The sequence below is a fragment of the Dromaius novaehollandiae genome, chromosome 4, assembly GCF_036370855.1.
Source record: "Dromaius novaehollandiae isolate bDroNov1 chromosome 4, bDroNov1.hap1, whole genome shotgun sequence".
NCBI classification, from domain to species: Eukaryota; Metazoa; Chordata; class Aves; order Casuariiformes; family Dromaiidae; genus Dromaius; species Dromaius novaehollandiae.
In genome coordinates this window covers 56,669,901-56,683,803 of record NC_088101.1, presented here as the reverse complement: position 1 = coordinate 56,683,803, position 13,903 = coordinate 56,669,901, and the positions used below count along the sequence as shown (strand labels likewise).

The 13,903-nt window shown below is 36.6% G+C and overlaps 1 protein-coding gene across 1 annotated transcript in view; it reads right to left on the bottom strand.

The window, feature by feature from the left end:
* Positions 1–13,903, bottom strand: part of SGCZ (sarcoglycan zeta) — a 474,057-nt gene that overhangs the window by 116,652 nt on the left and 343,502 nt on the right. The window contains exon 3 of the mRNA XM_064511117.1: positions 5,431–5,532. Coding sequence (XP_064367187.1) covers positions 5,431–5,532 — 102 coding nt within the window. The remainder of the gene's footprint in view (positions 1–5,430; positions 5,533–13,903) is intronic.

Sequence of the window (13,903 nt, the reverse complement as noted above, 5' to 3'; positions counted from 1 at the left end):
ACACTAGATGGAATTTTATGCATGTTTTATAACTGAAATATCTTTCTAAATATTGATCTAGTAAATGGGATTTTAAAATAACTCCATCACTATGTTAACCTCATATGAGCAACAGTTATCAGAAATACTTGGCTATTTCTGTAAGCAGAAATCTAGTTAGTCTGTGAAGACAGTTCAGAACATGGACCCGTTCTTAAATGATAAAGGTGCATACTGACACATTGGAAGAAAATGCAAGGCCATAGGTCAACAGCTCAGCTATCAGTGTAAGCCTAAAAACAGCTGCTGGAAGTAGAAAGATTTCCTCTAATAACTGAATATTTTGCTCTTTAACTAACCTGAAACAGATTCAACATTGCACTAAAGCCAGAAAGTACTGCCATCAAGATTTGCCATCATGATAACAAAGGCAAAGAAAGCCTACCAAATAACATTTAAGAAATTCCAAGAAGTCAAAGAAAAGATCTGGAGGAAACACAGAAGTAGAATTTTTGCTGTGACCACAATATTCATCCATACTGTGGAACTTACAAAAAATCAACTTTCAGGTCAGGTTGTTAAGGAGTCAGATCAAATCTTATCAAATCAAATCAAATCTTACGTCAAGAAGAGAACTCAGGCCTTCACACAGAGGCATGTAAGACCTAAATACAAACCTAAACACGTGCTGGCCTGAATTCACAAAGATTAACTCTATATTGATGATGATATACACTTGGAGAAAGGATGAAAAAATAAATGTACTGTCAAATACCTTTTGCTAAGATTGCTCAGGTTTGGGAAAAAATATTATTTATTCTCAGAAAGACAATCACATATTTAAAAATACAAGATATACAGCAAGTTTTCAGAGTTGTATGTGTTCAGTTACAAGTTTATATGTAGTCAATGTTTTTGCTTTCTTGACCTCTTTTTTAATGATTTTCAACTAAATCATTACATAATGTGTTCCCTAACATTTTCTATTGAAAACACATGATCTAAGCCTGGAGAGTATACTTTTAACCTTGTTAACTGTATAGAAAGACCATGATAGCATGACACAATGAGTTACTTCTTTCATCTATAAGGAAAAATACTGAATGAAAACTTGGATTTCCTTCAACACTTACAAGCATTGCATGTGTGAATGAGAGAGATCAACAAATCTAAAATAAATTCTGAAGAAAACATTCTGCATTACTTTTTACTGTTATATGACAAACTAATAAAACTCTACACCGATTGTTTCCATTCACAACCGCAGCAGTATTGGATGATAAAGAAAATGAATTCAGAAGGTCTGAAACAGTGTAATAATTCAGGTCTTTGCATTACATGTTACTTGATGTCATACATCTTATTACTTTTTTTGGGGGTATATCATTAGTCTGGATTGCTTGCACCTGGATCAATGCAAATGATATAAAAATGGAAAAGAAATTTAGAGAGATATGTAACATTCTCTTAACCAAACTTCCTGTTTTCAGACTAGCAATTTGATTGAATATCTAAATCTAGACTAGTCTTGATCAAAATGAAATTCTCAATAAAAATCACTTTATAAAAAAATACGCGTATCCTTGTTTCAGAGACACAAAGATATCATTTCAGGATCAAAAGAGTCCTTATCTATTCAAGTTCTGATGTGTCAGTTCAAGTTCTAATATGAACTTCATTCATTTGATGAAAACACTTTTGACAAAACTACATTAAAAATGTATTTTTTGTGAAAATGAGAAGTTTTAGGTAGGATATGTTAGCCATGTTTCATGGAATTTTTACTTTTTTCAGTTATCTGTGTCCGCAAAACCCACACAGGCAGAATGCAGCAGAAAGGGCAAAGCAAGATGACAGAAATTAGGGAAAATGCACCTCTGAGTGAGCAGCCATCTAATTTATGCAACTTCTACAGCCAAAACATGAATGAATATTCTGTTTACCTAAGATGTGAATTTTTCTATTGTTTCTTTCTAATTATATTACTTTTCCATAGTAAATTGTATACACTGGCAGGAGAAAATATTATTTAAAGGTTGTTTTGTTTTGTTTTAAAGAACTCAGATATCCATTCTCCAATCAACTTAGTCAGTTGAACTCAAACTATTTTAGCATTTACGTTTAATATTCAGGATTTTAAATCTTTATGAAGACGGAAATGAAATGAAAATGAATGAAATGAAAGAATGAAGGATATCATTCATTTTAATGAAGAAATTGCAAGATAAAGGCCCTTTTTCAAGCTATGTACAAAGCTCAAAACATTTCCTCTGTTAAAGGCAGCTTCACGCCTGCATTCACCCCTGCATAAGTGATTTGATCTCAGGATCAAGGTATGGCGCAGACCAAAGGGGTGATTTCAGCATGTGTGAGTGTATGTGAATTTTACACGCATAAACTTCGCTACCCTGAACATCATGCACCTCCATTCAGGCTAGCTGCCCCACAGATCACCCAGGATCATTATCCAAATTAGCTCACCATCAGAATTGGAGCTGAATCCTGTGCTATCAGGAAATACATTTTATCAGCATCAAATCTAGCTAATTAAAAGGTAGCTCCAGTATATGCAGAAAAACTGCACTACCACGTCTTAGCCACAGTACTGTACCAACCACCTCATACTGATGGTAATAGCATAGGTCTTCCCACCTTACTCTGCCTTGTGCTGAGTACTGGGGCAGTAGTGAAGGCCCGGGCTGGAGGGCTGAGCGTCCCCTCATGGTCATTCTATGATCTAGGTTGCTAATGCACAGCAAGAACACCCCTTCCACAAAAATATTACTGAACCTGTTACAGTTTGTCTTGAGTGTTAATCAAATGATTTCATTTCAATGTTTCCTTTTCTTAAATGCAAACGAGTAAATTTGCTTAAAGAGCAAATTCTCCTTCCAGGAAATAAAGGAAATAAATAAGCAACATATGCATGTAAAAGACTGCAAAGATATCAGTTTCAAATTTTGATGCCCTGGTATGTTTTAACCCCCTTATGCACCATACTTAAATCATCACTGCTTATATGGAAAAGGGGTAAAAGAGTTCTGCTCCTGCATCATCCAAAATGGACACTAAGAGCTGCTAAGCAGAAGAGCTCTTCCAAATCCACTGCCTGTATTGACTAGATCTCTACTGCCTAAAATGAGAGCTCAGAAACTTAACTCACACTTAAGATGTCTCTGGCATCGAGTTCAGTTCCCCAAGTGACAGAGCAGCTAATGCCACATGCAGATGCCACATGCCTGGGAACGCCACATGCAGAGACATCTCGAACACCTACTTTCAAGCTAAGCACAGCTCCAGAGTGTTTTTCCCCCGTGTCCCTCTGTGCCATTCACGTTTGCGAGTGCCACGAGTTACTAGAACTTTAGCGCAGTAACTGCTGAACAAGTTGGTGAAGAGTTGGGATGTGCACAGGATTCACAAGCTCTGCAAGATGATAACTAAATCTACATACATAACACTTTTTAAGCTAGATAACAAGTGTTCTAATGTTAGACCTGAATAGGTCTGTGACACCAAAAGTAAAATTTTAGTTGAGATACTTGTCCAGATACTGATCTATTCTACCTGTTTTCTTCTGTTGGTTTGAGGGCACTTATTAACAGGCCTATGTTTTTTTTCCTTCAGCCTTATAGGACTACGGTAACCTATGTTAGTCTACCAGTAGACTTTGTGTTCAGTTCCTTTGTAACACTTGACATTTCCATGCATTTTTTCCTCAGGTTGGCTAGCAGCTCTGCATGAAATTAGGACCCTGCTTGGATGCCTCATTAATCTCACTTGAAACAGAAGTTTCCACATTTACTTTAAAAGAACCAATGTTCTGCAATATGAAGCCCTCTGCAAGCAAATAGCCCAAATCGTAACTATCATGTACAGTAACTGGAACCGGTACAATAATAGACACCATCCACCTGTGAGTAGGAACTGACAAAAAATAAACACACCATTAATGACCATCTGTAATTTCTAGGAAAAAAAGTGTGCTCCTCGAAGGGTGGGTATACAGGTTATACAGCCTGGGAATTTTACACAAACGTCATAAACTCCACGTATGGGAATATTTACACTGGACAGGCTCATGCTTTAGGCATGATTTTAAAGATTATTTTTTAATATATTTGATATTAAGATTAGAAATAGATATAAAAACTGAAAGTATGTTGGTTAATATGATAAATTCTATAATTTCAAAACCATAAAGGAAATATTAAAAGATCATAGAAATTATTTTAGAGGTATTCAGTCCTTTCCATGGCTGGAATAAAAACCATTTTCCCTGTAGATGCCTTTCCAATTTTAGAAAGCACAGTTTGTCCTTACTAAATCAAAAAGTAAAAGAATATTATCTCCTTAATAAAGTGATAAAAATCAGACATTATCAATGGATATGCTGTTAATTAAATATTATAGAATATTTCCATTACCTAGGCCAATATTGCAACTCTGTTAAACATTGAAGGAGCTTAGTTTTACAGTAAAAGAAGACAAAGAGACTAGCTGTTCATCTCACACATCTATTAACATAATTAAGAATAAAATAATTAAGAGAAGTTGGAAACTGTCATGACATCATTTATGAATGTACTTGAGACATATTTTTATGCACATAAGAGAAATTTCAACAGACTGTAAAGAAGGAAGAATTTTCCACAAAAGCATTTAGGGTATAAAAGTGTCCTGCACTCCTGTCAATTTTTGTATTATTAAAATTCCTTGCATTTGATTGACTGAAAACCATTATAACATTCCTCTCTGTTCATAGGTTATCACTTGTATGGTAGCAAGGACTTAACAGATTTCAAATATTGCAAAATGATTTTTAATAGATCTATGATATTATACAAACCAGCATGACTGAGTCAAAAGGAGTAATATTGAACTTCTGAATACATAGTATCTTGATTTTCTTTTTTCCTCTCTATAACCTGCTGCTAAATGATAAAACAATTACATTTAACAATATTACAAATGGTTTGTTCTGAAAAATTCCATCTTAGAGACATTATGCAGTTTAGTAAGATTGCTTTTACCCATTTAAAAAAATCACACTAGCTAAAACCAGAAAGGACTCAGGTTGAGCTACTTAAGCATACATAAAATCCTTCATTTATTTCACTGCATTTTGCAGACATTACATCATCAATCCTGGATTTCTAGAGTTTACATCAAAGGTTCCATTTCCAATGCTAAGGTCATTTCAAGTATAAAATATATATGCTTTGAGACTCCTTTCTTAAGTGTAAGAAATTTCTTTCTGGAGGCAAGCAAAGTTTCAGAAGAACTCATTTTTGACATGAAGGCAGCTTTCTCTTTTAACATATCCTCAAAACAAAACTCTACAGATTGCTAGTTTAGGAGGTGTAAGAATGAAAGTTGGTAATTTGAGGCTGAAAAAATTCATTTATATTGACCGTAAATTAAGTTAAGAAAAAAAGATGCAAAACATACCTTTCTGGAATGGATTTCTTTCACATATAGTGGAAGTAGAAATTCAGATATTCCTTCAAGTCGTATTCCTTTTTTAGTGACTCTCAAATTTCCCATTCCATCCTATAAGCAATAACATATATATATATATATATATTTCATTTGAGGAAGTTACCTTATCTAGAACAAAGTATAAAGAAGAACACAGTAGCTAGCCTAATATCTAAAAATAGTGAGTGCAAGAACACTAGTGGTGAAGTGAAAAGGAATTTACAGAAAATACAGAAGAGCAAACTTTTATGGGTACATGAAAATAGGAAGGACTGTCAGATTTTCAAAAATCAAAAAAGTCTTCATTTTATTACTGACAAATAATAATGCAGAAGTATCTTTTTCTTGAAGATAAATGCTTTTTTTCATAGCTAATAGCCAAAGCATGTGCATGGCTTGTGGTGCTGGCAAGCAGAAGTGTGACTGAAGTCACCTGGAGATTCTGGGCAATAAGAAGTTTACAGAAAAATAACAGACAAATATAGATTATACATTAATGTGATTATACATCAACCTGATTTAAGATTACTTCTTAATCATGATGTCCCGGGGGTTCTGAAGATTTGTCTAATGAAAATGAGCTGCCCAACTCTACAGTGTATTTCTTTTGCTTCTCTGAAATGCTCCCATCCAGTGTCTAAGGATGGAAATTCAGCAGGCTTATGGAAAAGTTCAGATAATGATTGTTCCCATTAAAGTTTCTACTGTCCACAGCACTCCCAAAGATCTCAGACAGCAGCTAGGCAGGGGAATTCTAGGCAAGCTTCACTTAGGCCTGTGGACTCTGATGCTGAACTGCACACGTTGTCCCTTGGTTGGATGAAATTCAAGGTACAAAAGCAGACCATAAGTATAGCAGATAAGCTAGCAGATCTTGAATTATGCCAGCTAAGCAACATTATCTCCAAGGATATATGAAGCTTTTGGTAAAGCAATCAATTATTTTTGCTTTTCCCAGCAATTAAAGCCAATAGGCAGAAAGTTTTTCTTTTTTCTTTTTTCTTTCTTTTTTTTTTTTTTTTTTTTTTTTCTTCAGTAGTAGTTGCTCATCATTATGCAAGAGCATGTTGCTGGTGAAAAGGGAAGAATTTTGAAATGTTTTTTGTTTTGGGACTTTGGGTTTTTTAATAGAAATGAGAAAAGGGCCATGGTATAAGTCTAGATAAAACAAGCAAATCAAATAATTCAATATTCAATAAAATACAAGCATACAGAAATAGCATCTTAAGGCTTCAGCTGTACTCTTATAGGTAAAACAATGAAACCTGCTCAGTACTTAAAGACAGGATCGTTTTGCAAATTGATGGAAATCCAAGATCTATGATCCCTGGATGACTGGAACTGTATTCGTACCTGAGGGTACTTCTTCAGTGTACAGCCAGTGTGACTCAAACTAACCCACTTAAGTATAAAACTAGCAAATTTAACTTAATTGCTAACTTAATTAACTTAATGCTTTGAAGTGATTGCTAACTTTACTCTAGCAGAGTAGTCAGAACTTGCATTTCTATTCTGCTGACTGTATTGTGAAACAAGTAACCTCTGCCTGCTGTGCAGCCACAAACAGCTGGACAGCAGAGGCCCCAGCTGTTCAAGTTGGATGCAGAAAAGGACACACTTGATGAAATGCAGCCATGCTTATACAAAGATACTTTATATCACTATAGCTATGTCCTTTCTAAAAATAATGATGCCAATATTGCAGATCTTAGATTGATACTACTGTATCCACATCTGAGGTAAGACTGTGACAATGCTATTTAAAGAGCGAGAGACAAAAATAAATAAATAAATATATATATAGATCACATCTTATACAATGTAATTCAATTGCTATCATTCCCAAGCACATCCAGCGTGTAAAGAGAGTGAGTTTTCAAAAGTATACTAGATAGTAATAGAAGTAAAGAACATAATTTGGGAAATCATGCTTTAAAATACAATGCCTAAGGTTTCATGACTACCAATGGGAAATGGAGAGAGTCGTGCCTTTTTCTGAGAAGGAAGGAAGATAAGGGAATTGTAAAAAGCATGTATAATCTGCACTAATACTCCTTAATTCGAAATTTAAACAGTCCTATTCTTCCATATATAATACTGGGAAATATAACAACAGGGTAGAAAAACCTGAGGAAAAACAACAACCAGGCTATATTTTTGGCAGTGAATAACTATTCAACAGGAATTATATACTGATTTATTGATTTAGATAACAACACATTTTCTAATGGAAAAGGCAAAATCAATACGTTGTTACATCTGCTTCTATACAATGTTTGTGACTGCCAGGCACAAAGTATTATTAACAGTAAAACTTGTAAAAAATTATTAACAAATACAAACGAAAACTTTCAGAAATCTGGAAATGCCCAAATTAAGGTCGCCCAGGAAGCTTCAATTTGTTTCATCTTGCGTGTATCTGTATGTGGCGGACAGATGAGTGAACTTTTGCCTTAAACATTTCTTGGTACGTAAGGTGCAAGCAAACCATAACCCCGAACAAGCCACCTGTTCCCAGCGGAAACAGGACTGAGCTGCTGCGACCCCCGAAACGGTCTCCCTGCAACCACCCGGGACACACTGAGCCTGCGCTGAACCAGATCATGATCGGGCAGAGACTTTGGGACCTGGCCCTAGCTCAGTGAGAAAGGGCCCCAGAGCTGGTGCAGGCTGGAAAGATAAGGGGGTTACCAGCAGTTCGCATTCCCATGCTTCACACTCCGGGAGGGAGGATGTGAAGGCTTTGAAGTGAGGCCTGCTCGGGCGCCGGGACCCTGGGGAGCAGGGCCTCCTCTCGCTCCTGAGACAGTGTTAATTAAGGGGTGGGGGGGTCTGGATTATAGCCTCTTCATCAGGACCTTGGAAGATAACACCTACTGTCACTGCTGGGGCAGTGCTAATTGCTGGAACAACACCTCTTTGTGTTTGTGCCTTGAGAGACAAGGGTGGGACCCAAGGAATCAAAACACATCTGTCAGCAGAAACCCCAACAGTAAAGATAAGGGAGAAAAACAGCCTGCCTAGGAGCAACGATGAGACCCAATAGGGAGCAGGAGACCCCAGACCTAAAAATTACTATTGGTCTGAACTACCACGTGAGGGGTGGGAAACTTAATTTGAAAAAGCTATAATTGCCCAGGGATTTCTTTGTTTGGGGTCCCTCTTTGGAGGCACCCAACTCAAGCTGTAACTACTGCACGCGTGTCATTACAATTTATTTATTTAATTTGCCTTGATTTGGCTCCGAACTTTTCAGCGGGAACCTAGGGTCGGACCCTGCTTGAGTTGTAATTACTGCACGTGCATCGCTAAAATTTACACCCAGGGTGAAGGGGACTAACGGGACGCCGCTGGATTCACGGGTGGTGATCTCTCTTTCTCTCTCTCTCTCTCTCCCTCCTCCCCTTCACCTTTCCCCACCTTTTCTCCCCACTTCATGGAAAATAAAGTTAAAAGGTTGTACGATATTCGACCAGTTTTAGCATCTTAATCTCGTCCTTGGGATCTTAAGAACCGCCCCCCCCCCCCCCCCCCCCGGATATTGGATCGGGACACTGTATAATAAGGTCTATAAGTATATTCTACACAATATTTTACCACCTGAATTCCAGCAAATTCAACACAATGTGGCATTACTCCCTTAAACCTTAACAGGGGGCTACTTGTTATGTTTCTTCCTCCTCATTGTTATTTGCTTTGCTCCTCATTTATTGTAATCTGTTAAAATCCTGCTTTGATGAAAGTATTACCAGTTTCCCCCTTGGCTTCTGCTTTTATACGTGGTTAGTATTGTAGTGCCTGAGTGCTTCACGACTGTGTTAATTTTCAAAGTACTTCTGGCGGGTTTATGTAGAGTGATGCTGTTCTTATTTTACGGAGAGGGAATCGAGGCACAGAAATTGATTTGTTCATTAATATTTGCTGCTTATCATATTTTTTCCTATTTATTTTTCAGTAGCAGGAAGTTAATTTGTATGGCAAGTTTAAACTGCCGAGGTCTCATAAGCAGACTAATGATAGAGCCTACTTTGTCAAGAAGAGCTTCAGCTTTCCTGCCTGACTTTCCCAGGCCACCGGCCTGAACTTCTGCTAGAGCTCAGCAGCCTGAGCGTGGAAAGGCTCTGGGCATATGGGAGCACTCTACCTCCAGTAAAATTACATTATAACCTAGTTAGATTTATTCAATAAGACCAGACAGGCAATGCACTCTGGAGTGTAAGCCACAAATGGTGTTATAAGACATAAAATTGAAATAGGATGACTGTGACCTTAACTGCTTGAAAAATACAATAATCTTCCAGGAAGTAACTTCCTGAAGTCTGCTATGGATGTTATGAAATAAGATTAAATAATAAAGAAAATAGGAAAACGTACTACAAAATACTTTAATAAGACTATCCCCATTCACAGAACCACTGACCAATAGGTTTATTTATCTATAATTCTCCGCCTCATTTAAACAGGCTTTGGAATAAGGACAGGTCCTTATTTCACCAAGTTACCGTTTTCAGAAGTATCATATTTAGTTAAAAAGTTATTACAATTTAAAAGGTTATGGGGGAAGATCTTGTCCGTTTAGTTCATCATTTAATGTGCTTAGGCCTATGAAGATCAGTTTAACTTTGGTTGCCACAAAAAGATGATGACTAATATAGAGGAGTTTAAAACAAAACTGGAGAGGAAATCTCTAGTCTTAAAACGTACCTCCATCTTCCTGTAGATAAGATTCTAAAGTAATATTATTATTTTAATTTGTTTTAGGCTTTCCTTCTGCTAATATTCTAAATAAATGGCCAAAGTACTTCATGCTTTCTAGACAATGGGTACTCAGCTTATCATTTTTGTGTGATTTGATTTTATTCAAGTTCAAAAATATGCTTGGTGTACTACTATTCAAGTTCATTCTTACAATAATGAAATGTTAAATTCACTATCTATATTACTAGTTCAATTCTTGCTTGAATCCATGTTATTTCAGAGTTTGCTTTTTAAAATAGAAAGGAGGGGAGGGAGGGAAAAAGGGAGGGACACAATAACAAAAAAGAAAGAAAAAGGAAAGTAACAAAGAAAAAAAATCAACTAAAGATTATTCTATGTCATTTCTGAAGATGTTCAGGAATATATTGAGGGTTAATGATGTCTGTCTAATACTTTCCAGCATCTACCACCACAGCCATAATTACTGGTCAAACAAAACGACAATCCTCTTCAGACAACAGGGAAAACAACACTCCAGTACAGAAATGCAAGTTTCTTATATTTGCTCACAATGAGAATGAATGCAATGGCACATATGACTGTACCAACTCGAGCACCAGAATAACATGAAAGTCTGATTTGATTTAAAGGCAAAAAGAAGAGTTGTATTTGTCATATCTATTTGCATCAAGCTTTGGAAGGTACTGATATGCACATACTTCTTGGCGTTGCCACACTAATATTCTCCAATTTTACTTGATGGCAGTTACCACAAAACAAGTACATTTGTGTAAATGAAACAAATCAGCAAATCAGCTTTCTTTGCTCAGCAGAATTACCTATCTGTGGCTACACTTTTCAATCAGCTGTTTTAATAATAAAACAAAACATGATCTCAACTTGATTTCACTATGAAAAATGAAAAAAAAAAGATTTAAGTCTTTTTTTCGTCCTTCATTATTCAGCTATTCAAATTAGATTCAGGAAATCCTTAACCCACTGACCGCTAGAAAGTGAAAGATCTTCCTACAGGAAAGACTACCTGCACATGTTGCACTTTTATACTGCTCCTAAGCGCACCTTTTCAGCCACTGTCCAGTTGCCAGGTTAGACTCTATATGATCATTCTTATAGGAGTATAAATTCTTATTGTATGTATGAGTTTCCTTTTTTTCCCCTCCATCAGAAGATAAAACAAACTAATAGGGACCCCATCTCACTCCTTCTGTTCATCTCCCTGGCTATGACCCTCCAAGACAAACAACCCTCTTATCTTTACAGACATAAATACACCTTTACCAGAAATCCACACGAGCAGCTATTAAAACCCTTAATATGTTGGAAAACTAAACATTTATTTTATGCTGTTGCTGTATAACTGTAGCAATCTTGCAATAATTTCATTGAATTTGAACACTATATTAAAGTGAATAAAATCCCAAATTATAGTTATTATATATCTCTGAAAAAGAGAGTATAATTTCATACCAGAGCATATTAAACGTGCATCTTGAATTTTTTATCTGATGACAACATTTTCTCTTCTTGAAAATAAATACAGGACTTAACTGGTTCAGGGAGTCAAACAGCTAATGTGACATTCAGAAGATTTTCAAGCTTTGACCTGTACCTAAATGTGCACAGATGGAATATTCTTAGAGGGTCTGGTAAATGAACTATATAACAAAGTCTGAAATTAATTAATTAATTATTATTAACTATTAAGGCAATATATCTTATAATCACTGCACAGAGCAGAGGATACGAGAGCTATGAATACTTCTCAGCAAGTCAGGAGACTGCGTAAAATTTAGATGCCATTTATTAAAAGGTACCACCTTTGAGATTGAAGGAAACAACAGAAATGACAACCTATCCCAACTAATACCGTATTATACTACCATATACCATATGTGGGTTTTTTTTGTTTTTTTTTAACCACTAAGGCTTTGCTCTAGTGATTCAAAAAGGAATTCTATCCAAATTTCTGATAAACAGACGTGTTTGAGATCAAGGTTAGCAACCTGCATGATGGTAAACTCTCTGTACCATACATGACAAGAATTGGGGGCCCTAGAATGGGATCCAAAATGTTGACCAGGAAGCTGCTTCTGCTACAGAGAGAGCAGATTTGAAGCCAGGCTGCAGACAGCATCTATTTCAATTGGAAATAACATTTGTTCTAAAGGACAGTAAAGTCTTACAAGTTAGCCTAGAGGAAATCAAAGCTCTTTGCATGAGCCTGAGCTCAGATCTGTACCTCCAAGGTCACAGGAGCCTGGCAATCTCTCACAGACCCTCCAAGAAACTGTCATGCCTCTCACATGAAAGCAGGCAGCAACTAGGCAGCAAAGGAGTCCACTAATTAAAACGGAAGCTTTTCCCATAGGACTTATACTTGGACTTGCATCCACAAGTGGAGTGAAAAGTAAACAGAGGTGTTGGTTAATCTCAGTTGACTCAAACAAAACAAAACAAAAAAGAGAGACAAAAGTTCTATATCTCAGTTTCACATGGTGTTTTTAATGTTTTCCTTAAGATATACTGAGGAACAACAGAGTAGCAAGGGGACAAGGAAATCCATTATTGTCAATGGTGTTCAAGTTTTTCCTCAGATACTATTGTTTGTTCTGTTGTTCTAGCTGTTTTCCGAGCATATAAACAAGCTCAGATTCTGTCTCCAAAAGCACAGTCTAAGAAGGGGAGCACTGCACAAAACATGGAAAAATGACAAAAAAAAAGTATTATGTTTAACAAAGCACCTATGCCGAATGTCCTTCAAATTAGTAAGAATTTGCTGCCATTTGCTTGCAGGTTTCATGGCAGAAGCTTATCTTCAAAAATCAGTCTGAATGTGGTTGCAATGCTATGAAAGAGTACAGACGAAACATCTTGAAATGTATGAAGACACTATGCAAGAGGAAATAAAAATCAGGTAAGAGGTCAGAAGAAAGGTGGCTGAAGCAACAAAATGACAATAAAAAACTGGGGAATGTCAAAGTGCTGAATTATATTGAAGATGGGCAAAAAATACCAAATTTGATATGATGGCACAAAAGGCAAAAAAACGTGGCACGACTGGCACAGCGATAGGGATGATGGGGAAGGTAGATGATACCAGCAGTTACACTGCTGATGAAATGGAAGAGATACAATAATATCATGAGGGAGATGACAACATGGGAAGTTATTTGTATTGCAATCACCCAAAAAAGGGATAGATTTTACAATCAGAGTTGGAACAACATTCCAGCTGGAGGAAAATGGTGTTTGGACATGGGGTATGGATGTGTAAGCAAAGGAAAAAATGTAGTCAGCTACAGCTCTGTATAACGGGAAAAAGGGTAGTTGGATCAGCAGTGAAAACAGGGTGTGTGCCTGGCTTACGAGGAAAGATAAGTATGAATTTCAATAGCTAAAATAAAGGTAAATTGATAGAGAGATATCCAGGAAAAAGCACCGGGACAGTGAAAATCCAGACTGATGGAGACAAGTCAGAAGCAGACATCTACCTGCATCCACTAGAAGAAAATAACAACTGAGACTGTGTAAATAAATGACAAGAGCAGATATTGTCAGAGAAGAGCTGGGGAAGAAATTACAGTAATAAAGTGGAGCAACATTTAAAGGGATACAGAGCGGTTGAGAAAAAATAATTTGTGGGAAGGGCATACTGGCCATGGAGGAAGACCCAAAGGAGGAAGACAAGTCAGACTACTAGGCAATGTATAATGGAATTAGAATA